Source organism: Hypomesus nipponensis, chromosome 14 (assembly GCF_054491055.1).
Source record: "Hypomesus nipponensis isolate SF chromosome 14, ASM5449105v1, whole genome shotgun sequence".
Classification (NCBI taxonomy): domain Eukaryota; kingdom Metazoa; phylum Chordata; class Actinopteri; order Osmeriformes; family Osmeridae; genus Hypomesus; species Hypomesus nipponensis.
Window position 1 is genome coordinate 17455835 of NC_140374.1, and position 23256 is coordinate 17479090.

The 23256-nt window shown below is 41.2% G+C and overlaps 3 protein-coding genes across 4 annotated transcripts; all 3 read left to right on the forward strand.

Moving 5' to 3' along the window:
• The first annotated feature begins 158 nt into the window (after window positions 1-158).
• slc35b4 (solute carrier family 35 member B4) lies at window positions 159-3375 on the forward strand. Its single transcript, XM_084672087.1, has 10 exons — window positions 159-422; window positions 639-752; window positions 835-937; window positions 1044-1093; window positions 1222-1303; window positions 1438-1498; window positions 1726-1838; window positions 1936-2011; window positions 2272-2347; window positions 2470-3375. The coding sequence occupies exons 1-10, from the start codon at window positions 346-348 to the stop codon at window positions 2714-2716; spliced, it is 999 nt and encodes a 332-aa protein (XP_084528213.1). The 5' UTR covers window positions 159-345; the 3' UTR covers window positions 2717-3375.
• Window positions 3376-3526: 151 nt separating this feature from the next.
• Window positions 3527-8709, forward strand: chchd3b (coiled-coil-helix-coiled-coil-helix domain containing 3b). 2 transcript variants are annotated; one of them, XM_084672085.1, is made up of 9 exons: window positions 3527-3733; window positions 4208-6014; window positions 6175-6268; window positions 6423-6603; window positions 7032-7046; window positions 7368-7451; window positions 7556-7626; window positions 7730-7865; window positions 8118-8709. In XM_084672085.1, exons 1-9 carry the CDS (start codon window positions 3656-3658, stop codon window positions 8139-8141), a joined length of 2490 nt encoding a protein of 829 aa, XP_084528211.1. In that variant the 5' UTR covers window positions 3527-3655; the 3' UTR covers window positions 8142-8709. The 2 variants fall into 2 exon arrangements, with proteins under 2 accessions (XP_084528211.1, XP_084528212.1); XM_084672086.1 differs by lacking the exon at window positions 7032-7046.
• Window positions 8710-18418: 9709 nt separating this feature from the next.
• LOC146258898 (neuroepithelial cell-transforming gene 1 protein-like) lies at window positions 18419-23165 on the forward strand. Its single transcript, XM_084673173.1, has 12 exons — window positions 18419-18689; window positions 19171-19237; window positions 19352-19411; window positions 19827-19934; window positions 20048-20215; window positions 20345-20407; window positions 20498-20594; window positions 20682-20758; window positions 20847-21104; window positions 21276-21446; window positions 21628-21814; window positions 21944-23165. Exons 1-12 carry the CDS (start codon window positions 18556-18558, stop codon window positions 22282-22284), a joined length of 1731 nt encoding a protein of 576 aa, XP_084529299.1. The 5' UTR covers window positions 18419-18555; the 3' UTR covers window positions 22285-23165.
• Window positions 23166-23256: the final 91 nt, after the last annotated feature.

Here is a 23256-nt window from a genome sequence, read left to right on the forward strand (position 1 = left end):
AGCTTGTGCAGCGACATTGCCAAAGCAAACTTTTTTCCAGTTCAGCTTTATTACATCTTATAATATTTACACTGAATCACAATAATAATAATATTTAATGATGCAGATTATTTTATTAAATTACAGTCGTTTCTATGAGCATAGCAATTTTCTTGGGATATGTAGTTTTATTTAAAGGGGTGGCTACATTTTGAACTACAGCACCCATGTACACACAACCAGGAAACGAAAAGCCGGAGTGAAACAGAAGAAAGGGGAAACGTGTTAAAGGCACTATGTCAATCAGAATGTGTAAGTTAGAATAAAGAACCTTAATGTCAAACTTTTGCAAGCTATTTTGAAAACATGAATGCCGGTTTTGCAATAGTTCTCGTTTTTGTTGGGTGCTGCAGTAACGTTGTATTTTTGGAACTACTTATAAGGTGAGTTGTCCTCCGTTGTTTATGTCACTAGCGATCTGTCACATATGGAGGTTTGGGATCTATACCGTGTATTTATCTGTTTTTTTGAATGCTTTGTAGCTATTGCTTGCCATGTCCTTGGAATTTAACTGGTGTGGTACTGTGAGTGCACATGATAAATTTGACACGTTGCAGCATAGGCTGCAAAGACTGTTAAATCATTGTTTTCGTACACAGAGAGTTTCCTGGATGCGGCAACATAGTGACATTTGCTCAGTTTGCATGTATTGCTTTGGAGGGGTTTATCTTCGAGGCAAATTTTGGACGAAAGAAACCAGCCATCCCGATAAGGTATCATATACATAGGCATTTAAGATTAATTGTGGAATGCCACCTGTATTTATATTCTAACTGTATTTTCTATTTTTTCCAGTAACTATGTGATCATGGTGACCATGTTCTTCACTGTCAGTGTGATCAACAACTATGCCCTCAACTTCAATATTTCCATGCCACTGCACATGATCTTTAGATCTGTGAGTATTGTTGTTTGTTTGCTTCCCATCTCTCCTTAACCTAAATATCTAATATCACCAATTGCCAATGTGTTAACCTTCTTGGTTGGTTTTCTTATCTTTACAGGGATCTTTAATAGCTAATATGGTCCTTGGCATAATTATTTTGAAGAAAAGGTACTTACGTAGCAGAAATATTTCGTAAAATCATTCTGAAATCATTTAAGTGCACATTGCTGTTCCTGGCGTCTCTGCATACCCTGTGAACAATGTTGTTATAATGTCCATGCATTGTCTTCCTGAAGGTACTCAACCAGTAAATATATGTCCATAGTCCTTGTGTCCATGGGTATCTTCATTTGCACCATCATGTCTGCCAAACAAGTGGTAAGTCTATAAATGGGGACTTCAGATATGAGTACTTGTTACTTCATACAATTCACAATAACTTGTGCAGAACAGTATAAGTTAGTAAGTAAGTAATATTTGTGTTCTATTATTCTTGGAAAAAAAATCTTCAGAACGTAGAGAATGAGGCCACAAACGAGGATGGATTTTATGCCTTCCTACGCTGGCTTCTGGGTGAGTCTTTCCTCCAAGTGGTGCTTCCTTCCAAAATGACTGCATTTACATTGTGAAAGTTTACATGGGTGTGCCTAGGTGTGTACTCCAGGGCATGTGCTAAGTAAATATATAGTTCTATGTCATTGGAAGAGGTAAGGTTCACCTTTGGATAGAGCCTGATTTGTGTCATCACTAATTCAACATTGTCATTATTAAACTTTATTTTGGCTTCACTGTTCTTTTAGGTATTGGCATGTTGACCTTTGCACTTCTCATGTCTGCAAGAATGGGCATATTCCAAGAGACATTGTACAAGCAGTATGGAAAACAGCACTCGAAGGAAGCTCTCTTCTACAATGTGAGCAACCTTCTTATGTCCCCCACCTACCTTTAACCATGCATCATTCTATTTGTGTTTTACTATATCACATGAAATGATCACATTTCCCCGTCAGCATTGCCTTCCTCTGCCTGGGTTCCTTCTCCTCTCAACAGACATCTACAACCACGGTTTACTCTTCAGTCAAAGCAGTAAGTTAACACTGTTTTTCACTTGGGGGAAATCTAGTAGGAATCCTGTCGTAACGTAATTTATTAACTTATTACTTTATCTGATAACATTTTCGATAAATTCTCAGTCAAACTCATGAAAGCATAACCTCAATAATCAATTTTTGAGTATTGTGGAAATTAATTAGTTTGAAAAGTTAGGTCTGTGAGTGTCATTAGTCACAGATGTGTGACGTAAGTTGTAATCAGAGTTGTGCTGTAAACAAGATTTTGTTTTTCAGTTCCTGTAGAGGTCCCTGTGATTGGCCAAGCTGTACCAGTGATGTGGATATACCTTCTGATGAATGTCATAACACAGTATCCTTGTGCTCAATGAATTAGAATGTTGTGCAATTGACCCATACACCAGGGTGACACAATTACAAAGTATGTTCAGTTAAGACTATGTTTCTTGTACAGAACTTAACCTATTTCCTCAGATATATTTGCATCCGTGGTGTGTTTATCTTGACAACGGAGTGTGCTTCACTCACAGTGACATTGGTGGTGACTTTGAGAAAGTTCCTCAGCCTCATCATCTCCATCCTGTACTTCAATAACCCCTTCACTGCCTGGCACTGGGTGGGCACTGCAGTTGTGTTCCTGGGCACTCTGCTGTACACAGATGTGTGGTCCAGCGTACGCACTGTCTTGCGTGGACCAGAGAAGGAGAAGAAGATGAAGTGATGTGCAACACTAACATCCCACTCTGAGAGTGCCTCTATTCTGATGTACTGTACATGAATCTGTGTGGATCTGGGTGTTATATGGCCTGTTTATCCCTCTGCTGTAGGCCTAGACTTTAGGTAGTGACAGTATCATGTTGCTTTTTAAGAGTCATGTTTGTAAATGCATTTTTCCATTGTTTACACTAGTGATACCTTTCCACTAGAATAACGTGCACTCCATTGACTGAAGGCAAACTTAACAAATATGTATTTTGATAGTTTGGTTTGTTATGGCTATGGGATATGTTTAACTGTTGGTTACGTATTTGCTAAGTTGTAATGCACAGAAAATCGTAATTATAGCGATTATACTGTTTGGATGGAACATGCTGATGCTGTTAACATTGAGTTGAAAAAAAATGTTGTATGCGGTGACACCGAGGCAATATCGCAGATGCTAAATGAATACAATATTGCTTACATCTGCATTATTTGTAGGCTGTAGCCAGAGCCATGTAGGCATTACATGACTCTGGCTGTAGCTGGAGCAGGCTACTGTGTCATACGGGTTTTTCTCAGGATATTTAGCAGGACAAGTAATTGTCATGAAGTATAACAAAACCCTGTCATAAAGTCATAGCATCATTAGTCTCTCCTAAAATAAAACATTTAAATTGACTTGTGTTCCCTATGCATAGTATGATGGAATGGAACATAATGTACGCTTTCATCACATTTACAAATGAAGGTGTACCAATAGAAAACGTTGATATTAAAGACACACTTGTCTCAGCCAATGGTATTCGTTTTTGTTAACTCACAAGTGGGAAGGGCACGTTTGCAGCGTTGTGTGTGGGGTTGTCCCACTCTGGACCGAATGTGGTATTGGCAGGTCCACAACCCACACCGTGGACGTTACCTATTAATAAACCAGATATTTTAACATTATAGTTCAGAAATGGGGGGAAACAGCTCTAGTCACCTTTCGTTTGAAGACGATGTCGACCGCGGTGTTACTTTTGTGAAGGGCATTAGGGTGAGTGCCGATACACAAACTTATATTGAAGTGTTTAAATGCATAGATTGCCCTTCGAAAGTTGGTAGAGAGCACATCATTTATACATTTTACAGTTGTATACCGTTGTATATGTTAGCAGTTCACAAACGACATTGCAAATGATATATATTTGTGGATGATAACATGGCAAACAACACAATTTCCCTAGCCACACTGCTTTAACAGGGTGTCTGATGTAAGTTAAATATAGGCTAGACGTAGAGGACATGCATTCTTGATAAGAGGTAGCATGGCTGTCCTATGTTTGTAATTCTTTGTTTGCTATTTCATTTGGACAAAAGGTAGTTGTAGTTGCAATTCCACCCAAGAACTGCCTCAACATCCCCATTGCAGCTGGACATCTCAATTAATAACACCCATCTGTCTAAGTGGGAGGGAAAACAAGTTAACGTTTCCAAGTGATTGTATGAATACCATTATCTTTTCGTACAGCTATCAGACAAGGTCATCAATCGGATGAAAGAATCTGCAGGGCCTGTCTATCCTTGCCCTCGGCCAACCCAACCTGATCCTGCAGCCCCCAGAACCACACTGACTCCCACAGTGGAACACCTTGTCCCCCTTCGAACACAGTTTTCTCCTCCATTTATTGCCACCTTGCCACCAACACTCCCCCAGGAACCTGCTTCAACCTCAGCCCCTCCAGCCTCCATCCCACCCGCCCTGGCTACACCATCTTCAACTTCTGAACCAGCAAAGTTCACCCCACCTTCTCCAGTTAAATTTCATGTCCCTCCTCCTCCAATTGTGGCACTTCCCCCACTTGTGGAACATGTTGAGGCTGTACCCAAACCTTCCCCTATTGAGTCTGTACCTAAACCTTTATCTCCCCCAGTTGAAACGGTTGTTCCTATTACAGTTGTTGAACCTACAACCCCAGCTGTACCCATACAACATATCTGTCCCCCAACTGGAGTTCTTCCAGCTATTTCTGAACCTGTAGCCCTTCCAGCCCCTCTCCCTGCCCCTGTTGAACCTATAGTGGCCCTAACCCCTGCCCCTGTTGAAGCTATGGTACCCCCTACCCTAACCCCTGCCCTTGTTGAACCTATAGTACCCTCTACCCCTGCCCCTGTTGAACCTATAGTCCTCCCCATCATTGCTGAGTCTGTCGTTTCACCAGCCCCTACTATTGTTGAACCTATAGTCCTTCCTACAGTTTCTGAACCTGTAGTCCTACCGACTGTTGTTGAACCTGTAGTCCTACCGACCGTTGTTGAACTTGTAGTTCTACCGACTGTTGTTGAACCTGTAGTCCTACCGACCGTTGTTGAACCTGTAGTCCTACCGACCGTTGTTGAACCTGTAGTCCTACCGACCGTTGTTGAACCTGTAGTCCTACCGACCGTTGTTGAACCTGTAGTCCTACCGACTGTTGATGAACCTGTAGTCCTACCTACTGTTGTTGAACCTGTAGTCCTACCGACTGTTGTTGAACCCGTAGTCCTACCGACTGTTGTTGAACCTGTAGTCCTACCGACTGTTGTTGAACATGTAGTCCTATCGACCGTTGTTGAACATGTAGTCCTACCGACCGTTGTTGAACCTGTAGTTCTACCGACTGTTGTTGAACCTGTAGTCCTACCGACTGTTGTTGAACCTGTAGTCCTACCTTCAGTTGTTGAACCTGTTGTCCTACCTACACCCATGGAACGTGTTGCAGCCCCAAACCAATCCTCTCTCCCTGCCCCTGTTGAGCCAGTTATTTCCTCTGTTGTTGAATCTGTAGTCTCGCCCTCGCCAGAACCTATTATTCTACCAACCCCTTCCCTTGTTGAACCCATTGTCCTGTCTCCCATTATTGAGCCTGTAGACTTACCTTCACCGGTAGAACCCCCATTTTCACATCTGACTCTACCTTCACCTCCACCCCCTACAGAAGCGGTTGACCTCCCAACACCCCCTACACCGGTAGATCCTGTGTTTATTGCTCTTTCTCCACCCACTGCTCAACCCCTTCCTCCCCCACCTGCTGAGCCTATGGCTCCACCACCAGCTACCCCAGTAGCAGCACCTCTACCAGAGCCTGACATGGAGCCCATGGTGCTCCCTCCCTCATGTCACTCTATGGCGGTCGCCACCCTGCCTACTGAATCCCCCATAAGTGAGACCCAGGTTCCCCCTCCACCAGCAGAGTCTGTGGTCCCCTCCCCAAGTGAAGAGTCTGTGATCACTTTCCCCGTACCCCCCATCATCGAGGAAGTGGCCCTTGTAGTGATCCCATCCCGGCCCGCAATAGGTAAGTTGGATCTCTTTTTCCATATGAGAATGCATAAGGCCCCTGTTGTTATTCATGGTCACATTAATGCAGGTGCTCATCTGAATGCTGTAACTGCACCAGTAGGTTAGATAGTCATGTAGAACATCCTTAATTTGAGAAATCATGTTTCTTGTTATAGTGGACGAAGAGGAGCTGAGAAGATCAATCCAAGAGAAGCTGGTGAAAGGCTTTGAGAAAGAGATGAGCCAGAGGCAACTGGAGCTTCGCCAACAGTAAGGAGACGTATTACACTTCATAATTTAACCTGAGTATCAATACTTTTCCCAATTAGAAAAGATCACGAAAGATTGTTGCATCAAGCATTGGCGTTCTATCTTTTGTCATGTGTAAGACATACACATGGCTGCCTGTCTCTGTTGTCTGTAGACTGGAGGAGGTGCAGGCCCAGGCCAGAGCCAAGGCTCAGCTGGCAGCCCAAGTCCAAATTCAGGAGGAGTTCAAGAAGACTCTGCAGCTGGAGCAGGCAGCCCAGAGAGAGACCATGAAGGAGGCCATCATGAAGGAACGCATGAAAACAGAGGATGAAAGGCTCATGGCCCAGCTCTACGTAAGCATTGAGGGTGACATGGTCCACCTGTCTGTGTGTGTGCGCGCACAGGAGTGATTATTGATTCACTACATCTTATTTTCTATGCACAAATATCCTTAATACTAACTGTGCATGAAAAAGACTATGCTTGGTTTAGAGATATTTGCATTTGCTCTACCTATCTTGCTCCAAGATTCTCGTTCTTAACCTGCCGGGATTGTTTCTGTGGTTGTAAATCTAGGTCTGCTAGTGAAATCTGGATGATCTTACCCTCTCAAGGGCAACCCTTATAACCCCTGCCCATAATCCAATATGTGCTACATATTTGCTAAAATTGTACTAGTTCCTGTTTCAAATTGAAAGCACATCTTGGACGTTTTCTCTTCATCTGTTAAGATAAATCTCTGTCTTAACTTTCTCTTTCTTGTTCTGTGCATTCCGTTTAGTGGATGGAACTCAAGGTAAGACACAAGCGGACTCTATGCATGAACACTTTCCTTTCTTTTATGTTCTCTGTTCTCATCCATAATAGTGGCTATACATGTACCAGATACAGTTTATAATCTCTGCTCATAAAAAAGGAGGAAAGAATTACAAGATCCTCTACACAATAGATATTTATTAGATAGTGGGTTTATGGGTATTTACCTTCCATACAGTGACCTTCTAGGTGATTGGATGGCCTCAAACATCAGAGACACTACTTAGATAATAATGGTAGGGTATTGCTGTGTCAGACCCAGTGTATTTAACAGATTAAGATTGTATGATGTCCTTCTCAGGCCCATAAACTAGACGAGAAAGAAAAGGAGCTGAAAAAGCAGGACATTCTCTTCAGGGAACATGTTGCCAAGCTTGAAGAGAAGGTAAAGCACACAATATCATACTCATGCACACACACACACACAATGTCATGGTCGAATGTTTTTTTTATTGCGTTTAATGTTCTATGTGTCCCTCTTGCCAAAAGAGTTCCCAGTTCTACAAAGTCACCACTGAAAACTTCCAGCAAGGTTCAGCTGAAACTCACAGCCGTTTTGCGTGAGTAGCAGTCTACCGTGTCCTAAAACAAGTCTCACATCTCATTCCAGACCAACATAAATTACAAAAAGGTTTGTTGACTTTTCTATCATTCTCCTTCCAGACGTGTTAATATTCAGCCAGTGTGCGGTGACCTGCAGAGTCAGATCCTCAAGTGCTACAGGGAGAACACAGGACAGACCCTCTCCTGCTCCAGCATCGCATCTGCTTACATGCAGTGTGTGGACAACGCCAAGCAGGTCTCACCTATTACCCCAAAGCCCCTTTTATGCTTGCAAATGATCATTCATTTTCCCCTTGCTTACCTGTAATATCCATATTTCTTCTTTGTCCTCGCTCTTTTCACCCTTAGACACTAAATGAATACAATGTCAAAAGTAATAATACATTTTCTCTGTGCACCTACGTATAACTTGCTTTTTGTTCCTCAGTCCTCACTCTTCTTACCTTTCCCACTGGCAATTTAAATTTCTCATTTTTTTCTTTTCCAGACTAAGTTGAGCACTGGAGGGTAATCTCAGGGCCATTTGTCAGGAGAGCCTCATTGATTCACCAATGGCATTACTGTTAGACCAAAGGGTAGGAGAACGGCGACATCATCCACACTCACCAAAGTCAATTTGAACAGCCAGAGACAGGGCTCTGCAGTGGGAGACTGAAGCCTGCCTCTTGAGAGAAATTGAGGTAAAATGGCAGAATTGGCTACCACACTACAACATCATGTGGAACGTGTTGTCTACTGTAGACTCATGTTTCTTGTACGGGCCAGAACACACAAATCCAATGGAAAATTAAGTGATTCTGTTATCATGTTCAGCAGTACAGTATAAAATGTACTTTTTTGCATTGTTTTATGAATGGTGTAGACTTGTGCCTTAATTGTAATAATTTCCCATTTTAAGAGAGTAATATGTCCCAGAAATGCATATATTTGTGTATTGTTACATTTAGTTTGATATGAACTAATGTAAACCAACTTGGTCAGCACTGATCGAATATGAGGGAAATTAGGCATTCTCTGATCTTTGTTTCCTTTGGGAGAAGAGGAAAAAAGTTGTCTAAATAAACTACTGTAAAACCCCACATATGTTGTTTGTGTCATTGCATGTTCAACTGCTCTCTACTAGACTGCCCTCCTGTGGACATCCATACATTCACTGCAATAAACCTACACTTTCAATTTATAGTAGACAATAACTGTCAACGCCATCCCTAGGATACAGAATGATTTGACAGATTTTCAAAGGAATGCCTTAACTTAGTATGAATGCACTTGGTAGCCTACTGTTAAAAAGCCTAACAAAAGTAAGGAGTTGAAGTAGTATCAATATGCTGTAACACGATGTTCTCGTAGTATTCAGTCACAGGCATTTTATATAAATAGAAAAGGTACGACAACCGTAAAGTAATGCATGTAAACAGAACGTCACTTATGTAGCCTACTCGGGAGAGTGCGTCAGGAGTTGCCTCTGGCCCTGACCAGGCACAACAAAACCATCACCGACCAGAACATCAATTGTGGTGAAGAAGACGCATACAAATGCCATCACGGCTGCCTTACACCGGTACCGAACCTTTCTATCGTTCTTTTCAAGGAATGAACTGTGAGTTTACCCCGAGAACATCACTGATGTAAGTTAGTTATATTGCGTGTCCTATATGCTTATACCGCAGGTAGACTGTAAACTCGATAGGTTGGAATGAACCGGTTTGATCCTTTATAATAGGCCTACTGTTTTAGAAAAGGATGCCTAGAACAATAGTTATGTTTATATTTGTGATACTGCGTGTCCTTGTAGGCCTACATGACAACTTTTGGTCGGGTCGTCTGCATTCCACATGATGTTGCGCAGATAGAATTTCTGGACCGTCGGCGAACTGGGAAGCCCAGACTGAGAACGCAAGACAAAAGTAGCCTATCCAAATGTTTTTAAAAGAAAATCTTATGAAGTTGTCCAGGTTGTATTAGTTTTGGATCTGATTGCGCGATCACGTCTCGAAGGCTGTTGCATATTTTCTGTGCGGACTTCCAGCTTGTATTTTCTGTGCGGACTTCCAGCTTGTAATGCTCTGAAACACTACTTACCGCAAATTGCCTTATCGCGCACATAGTAATATAATTGAGAGATTGATTTAGCAGTTTTGTAAAGTAGACTTTGCAAGTCAAATTAGGCCCCGTCGCTTTTGCCAATTTCTTCAACAATTTCTTAATTTAAGACTAGGGCCGGCCTACACAGTCTTTTGTGTGTTCGATTTTATTATTTCTGAATTCGAATGAAATTTAAAGATTATGTGCAGCATAAGAGAAAGACGGTTCAGTTTGCAGCCTACGTTAAATCTATATTGTCGATGGCGGCAGTATAAAATATATGCTAATGTTAATGGACGTAATTAATAAGCGAAATAATTGTAGGTAATGTTAGTGGTAAAGGCGCACCACATATGTGCTTTATGAGGATTGATGATAATATATATATTGAATTTAACTCACTACCTAACCTACACTTAACATAACCCCATTAGGACACATTTTGGGTATCATGGACAGTGAAATACACGTAGGGGTTATCCAGTCTCGTTTTTGCATATCTTGAAGCAGCTGGGATGCCATTTAAATTATGTTGCCAGGGTAAAGTCACTCGCACTCTTGACAGTGTTACTGTTATCAACCAGCCACAGTGATAGGCATATAAATCCCACAGCAAGATAGTTTGAAACATTCTGAAGTTGACATTAGAGTAAAACACTAGAGTTGAAAACAGCAACAGAAGTACTATTGTGACACACCAGGTGCACATTGTGACATACATGAGCAACAATCACCCCCATTACGCTACGGCTACACCAGACTCTGAGTCCACTCAGCGTCCGCAAGGCAGAATTTCCGCGCTTGGTGTAGCCGCGGCGTAACTGTTCAGCACTTTCCACTCTCATTGCTTCTAACTTCCTAGTTTGAACTGTCAAATCTCAACATGAAAGTGTGTAGTGTAGTGTATACCTTGTCACCAGGAGATGGCACTGTACTTCAGATTGCAATATCTAGGCCTATTGCTTAACTATTCTTTCTTTCTACTACTAAGTCGCTCTGGATAAGAGCGTCTGCTAAATGACTAAATGTAAATACATGACTAAATGTACGCCTGTGCTTTTAGTTATTTTAGAATATTGACTGTCATTTTCTGCAAAGCTCAAACTTGTACCAATTGTGTATATATTTAAAATATGATCTATTCTACAAAAAAGCACAGAATCACGTAGAGTCAGTGTCTGTCTGGACAGAGTTAAATACCTCAGTCTGTCTGAGCCACACCCAGATAACTTCATGGACTCTATAAAAGCTGTCCAAACACACAATGGTTCTATTTGCATTCACTGACTGGTCACTTGGCATGCCTCCTAAAGAGTAATCGTTTTTGCATATTCTTGATCCAGCAGAGCTGACATCAGAACAATCAGGTTAGTCTACTGCTTAAGTGAATGTACAAGGTCAGTGCCATGTTCAGTCAGGCATCAAGGTGTTTTTATACTTTGATTGCCATTACATCATGGCCTGACAAAGAGAAACTGTTTAAGATAAGGCTTGTCACTGCATGTGCATCTGTGTCTCTGCGTTTCAGTCTTTCTACAAACTTTAAGTCCAGCAGCCTTTATTTCCATAAGTGACAACAAGGGAGAGGACAAGTTAGCTGTAGCCTGAGTGCAGTGAAAGGCAGAGCAAGCGGAAATGATTGACTATCAGCGCAATTTTGTGGAGTATCGGGTTCTCCCATTCCCTTTATGGCACCTGTCAGAAAAGCTTTTCAGGCACTGCGGCAAGTCAAGTATTGGTCAGTACTTTTAATATGAACTATTACAGTGGGTGGCTGCTGTTGTCAAGAATGTTGTGGGCTATATTGTTGTAGACTGTTCTATTGGTTCATTTGTGTTCTACCTCACCGGAACACAACAAAGATAATATATTTTAGACTCCTTCTGTGCTTGGGTAAAGGTTGGAGCTGCCCATTATACAAGCCCCCCCCCACCCCCCACCCTCTTTAGTGTCGCTACTGGTGATTGTTACCAAGGACGCTTCTGTGATGTGGAGACCTGTCGAGGGGGAACTCTTACATAACAACAATGTTTGTGTTGCCTGGTCCTCAGAGCTCTGTAGAGAAACACAGGAATCAGATTCCAATTCTCTAGCTCCTAAGGCTTTCTCTGTTGTTTTTGAATGCCTCTGCATGCTGTGTTGCAATTAAATTGAGTTAATTCAGTTTATTGTTGTAGAATTATCAAACGAACTAGGAGATAGAGCTTAAGACATATATCACTGTAGGTTTAGCAGAAGTAGAAGAAATCGAGGAAATGTTTACCTGCGTTTGTGTTTTTACATGCCATAAGAAAGAGGCCTTCATTTGGTTCCAGATGCCACAGCTGGTTTTGATTGTGCAGGCAATGAACTGGGATAGCCAGGATGTTGGGTGGTGGGTGGAGATAGTTTGTGGCGTGGTTGACATCCAGACAGTCAGTCCACTCTAATGTTACAACAGCACACAGACAGAACAGAGGGATGGACAGAGTGACGGTGGAAGGCAAGAGCACCATTGATGGGATCCATGATCGGACACTTATTTGCTCCCCTTGGTGAATGACAGGTGTAGGAAGAGGGACTGGAGGCGATCGTGCCTTGAGGCTAAATGAGACTAGTTAGTGTTGGTAGGGAACAGATCTGGGTAAGAGGTCATGGTTGTGGCACCGTGAGGATGAGAAGAAGGATGGAAAAGGGTGACTCATCTTGTGGTCAGCCAACTGGTGCCTGTGAGGGTATGTGTGTTTGGAACCATCTATGATTGGACTCCAAAATATCTCTGTTTCCTGTCACATGAATGGAATGAGGCAGCACAACCCTTGTCTTTTGAGTTTTTCCCTCTCACCTACCATCAGCACACAGATCCAATTTCTTCCTCCTTCTTCCTGGGAATTTCCCAGTCAGTGCGGTCATGACATGGTGAAATTCATGGGCATGTTATGTAAGCAGCAATGCGTCACTGCATAAGTACAGAGTATTTGACAGGCTTTAAGAAGGGTAGAAAGAAAGTAAAAAAATCTTAATTTGTTAATATTTTGCAAAGTAAGTCACCATATAATTCTGGAGCTGTTCAATTTGACTTAATGTACAAAAACCTGTTTAATGGCTTGTTTAGACTGGAAAGAGTGTGTGTGTGTCTGAAGAAGTGAGTAAGGAAGACAGTGTTGACTCAGAGCATGAAAATGATGGAGTATCACAGTAGCACTCACTGTAAAAGAGGAGAGAATGAAGGAAGGCAGAGACTATACAGCTCTCACTGGTACCTAAAGTACAGTCCATAGCATCTACTGCTCAGTCGCTCCACGGTCTCCCACTGAAGCAGATCGGCAAGATAACTTTCATGTAGAATGGAACTGAACAGGTATGTTGGCTTGAGACTGGTTTTCTGTGGATGTGAATCTCTATGTTTTATGATGGTCTCTTCATTAATATGTGCTTTCCAATAATATCCCAGTATATGTGATGGTGTTGACTTTTTCTAATTTTATATAGCAGTGTTTGCATGTATACTGCACATGTGCTACTATGTAAAAATGGCTAAGCATGGATTATCAATGTTGTGTAATGTTGTGTATAATTTGTGACCTGTGATTATTCGTGTTGACATTGATGGGGTCAAATAGTTGAGGGTTTCATCACAGACTTTGAACATTGTGTTGCAATTAGTTGTCATGCCAAGAGACTGTAAATAATTTCATATTCTCAACCATGTACTCACAAGTCTGCTAACTGGGTTTTCAATTGGGTGCTGTGTATGTGATTCTGTGTTTTTGATAGAGCAGTGCACTCCTTTCACTCATCCCTACAGAAACACAAAGAAAGTTTCTGGAATATATACAGGAATGTATTCAAAGACATTAAGGATGATCTCATGTCGAATTATATTTTGAACATGATAGCTCCCTCTCTCACTCACACGCACACACTGGCTGACATCTTTTACACACGCACCAACACACACATTTACACCTTCTCTCACCTCTTACCACGCTCATTTTCTGCCTCTTATTTTCTCAGACATTGAGATTTTAATCTTTTGGAAAATTAAAATCCCATCCTCGTAAAATTTCCATCCTAGTGCCTGTAATCACTGATTTCAGGTGGCCATTGTATTGTGAATATGAGGACACTGTATGTCTATTGACAGTATTGTTTGTCTCTTGAATGTGTATAGTGTATCTCAGTGTCAGGTATCTATATCTGGAAGCTGTCTATACCTGGAAGCTGTCCTACATTGTCAAGGTGGGTAAATATAGCTGCAGCGCTTCCTGAAACCTCATTCTGTCTCATTTCTCCTGTCTCTGTAGTTTTGCATAGTCACTGATCAACTACACGCGTGGGGAAAGTTCAACTTCATTGACGACTGATTGGAACATCCTGCCGTGCAAGTGTAACAATCACATGCATGCCAGAATTTATTTTGCCTGTTTCGCTTTATTATGATATATATTTTTTCCATCACATTAACAAGGATGCACACAAATGGACAGTCAGCTCTATGTCATTATACAGCTTTCCCAAGGGTTTTACAGAAAAATTGTAAGCTCTCAGAATTCATGTATTTATGACTGATCTGACACAATGATAGTCTGTGATTCATTTTATTCAGTGAAGTGGAGTAGTTGCCATGGTGCTTTGACACACTAACTCAAGTGACATTGACAGGAGAGTGGGGGTGGAAGCTGGATAGGAGAAGGATAGGCTAGGTTTCAATTCCCTGGTTAAGAGGACTGGGGTGGTTTTCTCCTGCCTGGCCTAGTGCCCAGACACTTACTGGGTTTCTGTACAGAAAAGGTTCACCAACAGCTTCCTGCTCCCATTAGCCTCCTCTCTCAGTCTGTCAGTATCTTCAAGAGTGGCTCAGTTGGTAGATGGTGCTGACGTGTCTTCTCATCCCATGCAAGGAGGAGAAAAATAGGATTCATGTTCAGAATATGCCCAATAAGTCTAAAGAAGAATTAAGAGGATGGGTTCCCAGGTCGTACAGAATAGAGCGATTTAATTTCCTTTTGTCTTTGTATAGAATATTTGAAATTATAGCTTGCCCTGTGTTTTAAGTGTATTATTTCTGTGTGGAATAATACAGGAAGGGTATTAGTCATAGTTGGAATGTGCCACACCCTATCAGTGCTAATTTACAAGAATAGGCTATTATAGGCTAACTGAGCTCACTGCAATCCCTCCCAAAGCTAGTATATTATAACTATATGTCTACAGCAGATATCTTATTTTAGGACATTTTGTGTAAGCACTCTGGACTGTAAATTATCGTGCATTATAATTGTCAGACTATTTGTCTGGGATGGCCCTTGTGACTTATAACCTCTATCGGCAGATAGTCATCTAAACATGCACAGACACGCGCACATGTTTGAACACGCTCACACCCACACACATACTCTCTCTGTAGCCCTCTCTCTTCAATTTGGACACACACACACATCTCTATAAGGCAATAGCCATTGCTGTGAAGGATAATTGCTCTATAGACTGTATGCCCGAAGCATGAACCCACTGCGGCAAGCTAAGGAACATTAACTCAGACGCCAACCTGCCGCACACCAATGTACATTAACCTCAAGATGGGAAAACTGTAACCACATAAAGGCAACATGACTATAGGCTATAAATGAACTTCACCACGGTCACATGACTTAATTTTTTTCCCAAATACATTTTGGACTTATGGTTTCAAACCTATTCTTCAAAATATTTTGCATAAAGTATAGGAAGGTCGAATTTCTAAAATTTACTTTTGGCATTATACCGTATGGTGCATTTGACAAATTCAACCTTAAATACAAATGAGTTTTTTTGAGTTGACCAGAAGTGGAATACTACTACCAGTGCTGCTACAACTACTACTACTATTACTACTACTACTACTCATAGAGTTAATAGCTACTACTCCTGTCTCTGCGTTGCCAGGTTTGCAAGTTAATAAAAAATGTCTGTTTTGTCTCTGATTTTAAAATGATACACTGCCCTCTGCTGGATAAACAGTGGTTTGGTAAAACAGGGGGACTCGAACTTCAACTGCTGCCGTAAACATGGTAACCTGTGACCTCCCTTCTCAGTACATTTATCTCAACTGTTAGTTGTATATAATAGTCCCCATGCCTTAGATTAAGAAGAACTCTACTCTACTATGTTTCTTCCCATTGGCACTTATTTGCTTATCACAATGTATGCTATGTTTTGGCTACCCGCAATGTTTTGGGGCTATCTCGTTGTTTATGATCGTTAACCTATGCACTTTTTGTAAAGATATCTCTTGGAAGTTGCTTTGGATAAAAGCGTCAGCTAAATGAAATGTAAATGTATTGGGCTCTAAGTGTACAGGTCACCATACACAGAGAAGGAGCAGACTGCACTCAAAGGCTGGTTTCCTATGGTGGTTTAGATGTGTTTTTTGTGTCTAGCACCATATGAAATCAGTGCTGTGGGGGTGGACAAACAACACATGGAACCAAAGTGTCATTATGAAAATGGTGATGTGATCACAGTAGCTCCTCCCCTGATAATAGCCTTGCTTCTTTCACTCATATTGTATTATCATTCATATGTCATTATTATATTATTTCAGATCTATTCTAAATGTAATGTAATTCCATAGTGTGTTTTCAACCTGCAGTGTTAGTACTTTTCAAAAGTCACTAGTCAAAAGGCTAGTCTTGGTCTTTGGACATCTCCCCCACACTCCTGACCTCCATCTTTTACTACTACTCTTAGAAAAGATCATCAATTTCCTCTGGACATGAGAGCCCTCCGGGCTTTCGAGCGCCGTTTAAATAAGTTATAAAGTCTGGGGATCAATCTGACACAATGTCAATGTGTTAATCAGTGTAGGAAATGACAACTGCTGTTTTATAATCTTAATGCACTTGAAGAGTTAGAAAGTCAATATTTTTTACCTGTACCATATAAAAAATTGTAATTGAACATTTTAATAAATACTTTAAAGCTGACTTGTGTGAAGGACTCCTTCATTAATTAGGTCCAGTGTGTGTTGACCCTGAACTTCTGCCTCAATATATTTTATATATTATATTTAACGGCTCGCTGTAAAATCCTATTAGGAAAACATAATTATGAATTTACATGTCATTTCTGGCAGCATGCTGACCTGATGGATTAGAGGCATGCCATGTCCTGTCTGACATGATCAAGTCGCTCCTCCAGTGAAGTCAGAAACTACATTTCAGCTGACAGATGGGTATCCTGATGAAATGGGAATGGATGGCCTTGCAGAGGTGATTACATTTTCATGAAGGACAAAACCACAGTCCAAGGAGCCAATCACTTCCTGCTTGATGGATTGCAGCCTAACCATACGTTGAGTCTAGGATGAGGTAGATGGAGGGAGGTCACATGACTATCAACCTTTGGAATGTTGAGGCTCCACAACAATGCAGGAGTGATTAACCCTTGTGCTGCCTTTCGGTCACAATGACCCTAAGGTTCAACTTCAAGACAAATTTACCAAATACAAAAACAAATAAAATGCATTTTTTTTTACCTTCACGCTGTGGGTGGTGTGAGACAGCCCGAAGGTTAAAAGAACATTCTTCACTTTATTTTTGTATGAGGTAAAGTTGTCGCAACATGGAGGGGGGTCACAATGACCCGAAGATAACACAACGACTAAAATGTTCACTAGAGCGCCAGTGCATCATTTCATAATATGCTTTGTTTGTTCTTGTTAGAGCATGCAGAATGTGTCTGCTTGGTGCAATTAATAATGCAGAGGCGGGAATGCCAGAGCAGCCTTCAAATTACGTGATCAAATATTCCACATTTTATCTGTCATTGTTTCTCTGCCGTTGTTTAAAACTGTAAGGAGAACTCACTATTATATACAAATATGTATAGTACATCATGCTAACAAATGTAAAGTAGTATGAGAAAGCAACAGTCCTGCATACAAGCATCCATATGTAATATAAACAGGGTAATTTGATTTCCCTATCCCATTTATGTTGTTGTTTGATTGTCAGATATGTTTCTGAGTGAAAGAAATGTCCTTGAATTCAGTGAGAGAAATGTATTCAACGAGTAAAACATGTTCTCCATTATCTCATAAATTGAACATTGTTTCTTATTTGTCACACCAACAACCTTGGGGTCTGAATATTTAAAATGGTGCTCTGTCAGACTTGCTTATTGGATCATTAGCCTACAATACCTAGTTAATAATATGAAAAGTGCTGTGTTGGAGGTATTGAGAGATGTGTGTTCTAGATTTGACTTATGTGATTCTTGACTTACATTGTGTATCAATGCCTTTAGGGCAGTTCATAGGAGGCATCCCCATTCAAAATGTGGTATCTAATATTACATTACCCGGGAACCAGCTCGGATTTGTTCATGTAGGCCTATAAAACAATTGGTCAGAAGAAATTCACATGCAGGCATGTCCTACATTTTTGTCATTCAAAGTGTCTAGATTGTTTGGTGCTTGATAATTAACTTTAATTGGAGCCTTGTTGTTTGACTGCATTGTATTATTAATGTCCGTTAGCAGAAAGAGACAGATAACTGTTTAAACACAGTTAATTAAACATTTACAATATATTTATTCTCGTGGTTTTCTGTGTCCGAGAGGAAATACATAACGGTGTAAGTTTTATCCGTTCTAATACTCACATTCACATAATCAGCCGAAATCAAATCATGAAATCCTCGAGCCCTGCTCCTATTGGTCATTTCTCAAGTTCCGCCATATTCAAACTTCCGCCGTCATGCGTCTACCGTCCCAAGATTTTTGTCTTCGTCGTATTGTTTTTGTAAGGGTTTAGTTTACCAGGTCCATGCCATACTTGAATCAGAATTTTTGACTTTTACCACACACAATTTCTCAAATGGAGGAAAAAGAGGAAGTCGAATCTTTTGCAGGGAAAAAGACGAAACGCCGTAGAGTGTTTTCAACCAGGCCTTCTACCGTCAACACGGGTTCCGAGACATCCCCCGACTCGGCAAGGATCAACTCCAAAAAGTAGGACGCTGTTGGTCTATCGTTTGATGTTTTATTTATATATAAGTGGCGTAGAGACCGCTAATAACTCGTCTGTTAACGACAGTTAGGCGATCGTTATCTCTAATGTGTAATTTTAGTCGCGAAATGCCACCTTTGACAGAACATAACTAGTTGCATGTGATTTGATGTTATGGGGATGTATTTTTCTAGTCATGGCCCAAGGACATGATAACATTGTTCCCTTTATCAATGTTCCTTATTTGCCAACTCTTTCCTGGAGACCTTGAAAGATCAATTATATTTCTTGCTACACACATGCCCAACTCTGCAAATTCCCCAACTACTAATACAAAATATTCCATTGTATTGACAATCAATTTAGTTATTCTGTTGTATGCTCATGCCATACATCCAGTCATATTGTATTGCTGGTATTTCATAGTAGAAACGGTTATAGAAAAAAAAGACCTTAGCAAATGCTTTATTGCACTTCATATAGACCTCCACTGCAGAGGGGTAGTTCCTTTACCTTCCTAACACCAGGGACACCATGGGATTTCAGTCTGGTGAGTAGAGGCCACACACAAAATCAAACAATAGACCTAGGCAAGCACATAATATGTGCCACATTATCAACTTTTGATGATTTCTGAAACAAAGCATCACGTATTTCACCACAGAAAAGAAAACGCAAAGAGAAGGACGATGACACTGTCAGTCTGTCCAGTTTTGACCTCAAGGTAAGAATCAATTCACAGTTATGACTATACAAAAATCATTCTATTTTACCATTAGACCATGTCCTCTTTATAGATTGACAAAGCCTGAATAAAATAAAAGTATTTTTTACAAAAAATAGGAGAACCTGTTGTTACCTGTGGAAATGCAACAAACAAGTGCTCATGCGACATATGCAAGTGCTCTAATCTGCCTGAATGAGTCAGGTAGCAAGTGACGTTAGTCATGACTCATGAGTGTTCTTGGTGCATTTGTGGCCCTGGATAATCTCTTTGTCTGTAAGCTGGTAGGCTCTGTGTTTGTTATGCTTTGATAGAATGGAAGTACAGAAAAGTTGATTAGTGTCATAAATTATCACACAATCAGACATTACTTAGTGTGATACAATTTATTAAGAGTACTGTCTCCCCCACCCAGGAACCTAGTGTCAAGCGTGTCCGTCCACTGGGAAGAGTGTCATCACTGGCCAATCTGATCTCCCCCTCCAAAAATGGTGCAGTCCGACGCTTTGGTCAGACCATCCAGGTAGCTACTAACTACCTTACTCTGCCAGAAGTTAGGCTTCCAGATAGCATAAAACAAGGTGTCACCAGTACTAGATATTTTCTAACAATCTGCCTCTGCCCCCCCCAACTCAGTCCATGTCCTTGCGTAGTGATGGCAAGTCTCCAAGCATGTCCCTGAAGTCCTGTAGCAAGGCAGCAGCCCAGACTCCCACCAAACGAAGGAACAGCACACTGTGGTCTGAGAGCCTAGATGTCCATCAGAAGAGCACATATTCCACCAAAGAGATCAAGAGACAGGAGGTACTGCAATTTATTGTGGTCATAATTATAGAACAGTGCACCTTAATCCACAATGGACAGTTGCCTCTTATGATAAACTCTGTAAAGACTTGGTGATGGATTATGAGGTATACTTGTGCTTCCCTTTAGGCCATTCATGAACTACTCAGAGGGGAGCAGGATCTCATTGAGGATCTCCAAATGGCGAGAAAGGTGTTAACCTCAAATTATTGGTAAAATGGGTGAATCTAGCTGTACCAAGGTATATAGGTGTATAACCAACATGGTTTTGCTTGTCAACAGGCATATCACGACCCTATGCTGAAGCTCTCCATCATGACAGATGAGGAGCTGGCTCAAATATTTGGAGATCTAGATGCTTACATCCCTTTGCATGAAGGTGAGCTTTTACCACATGCTATTCCAAGTTCTACCGTTTAAAGGCAGAATTCATTTTTTAACACTGACACATGTATCCTTCCTATAGATCTGTTGACTAAGCTTGCAAATGGAACTGGCCCCAATGGAACAGTAGGCCAGATTGGACAAATAGTCATAGACTGGGTAGGTATCAGTTTTGCTGTCTTTTTAGTATTAGCACATCCGGAACTTGTCAGATTCAGTTTTTCATGATCCATTCTTTTTTTTACAGTTGCCTGGGCTGAATGCGTACAAAGAATACTGCAGTAACCAGCTGGCAGCCAAAGCTCTGCTGGACCAGAAGAAGCAGGACCGCAGAGTCCAGGACTTCTTGCAGCGATGCCTAGAGTCGCCTTTTAGCAGGAAGCTGGACTTGTGGAGCTTTCTGGACATCCCTCGCTCACGTCTGGTCAAATACCCCCTACTGCTGAGGGAGATCTTGAGACACACCTCACCAGAGCATCCTGACATAGCCTGTCTGGAGAGAGCAGTATGTTCACTCAAATACACACTTGCATTCCACTCGTCAAAATACTCCTACACTCATATACAGTATATGTTATACTGATACTCCCTGGTCAGTTGATGTCAATTCATTATGACCTCTTTGTGAATCCTGAAAAAGATTGAACTTTCTGATTATGTAATATTGTCATTATAGATTGTTATAATCCAGGGAGTTCTGTCTGCCATCAACATGAGAAAGGGAGAATCTGAGTGCCAGTACTACATTAATAAGCTGGAGTACCTGGATGAGAAGCAGAGAGACCCTGTCATTGACAGCTGCAAGACGCTTCTGTGTCACGGGGAACTGCGTAATAAGAGTGGCTCGGTGAGCATCTTCCTCTATTACACTCAGCTACACGCAGGTTACAGTGTTTACATTGTAGACAACCATACAGAACCCCACCATTTACAAATAGTACATTGGAAATTGTACATTTGGAGAAATAATTGACATTAATTTGTTTCTTACAATCAGAGTCACAATCTATCTCTGCATTGTATTCCAGAAACTGCATGTATTCTTGTTCTCTGAGCTACTGGTCCTAACCCGGCCAGTGACGAGGAATGAGAGGAGCTGCTTTCAGGTGTACCGGCAGCCCATACCAGTCCGGGATCTGGCCCTGGAAGAATTGCAGGATGGGGAGATCCGAATGGGAGGCTCTTTCAGGGGAGTTCTTAGCAATGGAGAGAAAGGTGAGCAGGAGTCGGGTCCAGGGTGCTGTGCTTCCTAATGGTTACAGGGAAATGGAAAGTCATTGCTCATCCTTCTGCTGTGGCCTGTAACTCAAATTATTTTATTCATGTTTTTTTTTCTGCTCCCAGCCAAGAACATTTTCCGTGTGCGTTCCATGGATCCATCCCACGGCCAGTCCCACACCCTCCAGGTCAATGACGTCTTCCACAAACAGCAATGGCTCAACTGCCTGCGCAGTGCTATTAATTTACACCAGAAGTCTCATCCCACTGACCACAATGAGTCTATCAGTGTTAAGCGACACTCTGCAGTTATTCCTGATGAAGTTTCGGGTGAGAACTGTCCTCAGTTCTCTGAGCCCGACCCTTGTCCTCAAACCCCTTCCTCAACCTCCTCTTCCCTCAAACGTAAACTGTACAGAAAGTGCAGTGGTAGTTCAATGGGGAAGAGGAAGGAGACAGGAGTGTAGGTACTAGACCTACACTGAATCTGTACAGGCGCTTTTGAGACAAGCACTTGGACAATGTTTTGATTTGTATCTTGGACTTATTCTTGTGTACTAGACTAGTATATTTCCATTGCATACCTATTTTGTAGTGGTTTTGCCATAGCACAAGCTTGTCGTTAGTGATGGCACTGGAAACTATTTAGTTATGTAAAATCCCCTTCCGTCCAGTTTGTGTGGTTTATTGTCCCATCAAAGTAAATAGAATTGTCTCAGTAGAGACCTATTTGGAGCTTACAAGGGAATATTCACACAGTATGTGCCAATGTGACTGAATTAATGTTTACAGCTGTTTAGTGAAAATATTTTTGCTCAAATGACTAACCTTGTTTCTTGTATTCATAGCATTGTTTAGAACTCTTGTAATGTGGTAAGGTCATTGTAGTTTACATGTAACTCTTTTCCACATTCGTTGATTAATTGCTGTCCGTCCTGCTGGTGTGGTCTATTGGATGCTATTGTGAACACAGGCTTTGGCCATGTCTCTTTTAATGCAGAAGCTAGTGTTCTTGATCTTCAGCCAGTAGATATTATTTACATATATTTACAATATTATTACAAACACATGTAAATCATTTGTCAGATAAAGGATATCTGGAGAAAAGGGAGATAAATGCTGGGGAAAGTTTGTGTTTGTAGGGTCAGTGACAGGGTGTGAGGTTTGTGAGTTAAGAATGGTTTCTCTGAAGGTTCACTTGGTTGTGGGAATAACAAATGAAGCAATTACCAGAACAAAGATCTGACATTAGACTTGCTACATGTGATGACGGGATAGAAAAAAGAACGCTGTAAAACGACTTGTATGTGTGACGACAAATCAAAACAATAAAGAAACCAATTTGGGAGTTGAAGTTTTCATGTTCCTAAATGAAAAGCTCAGTGTTAAGAGATAATGGTTGTGTAAGACGATGTTGTGCATTGTATCCAGCATGCATA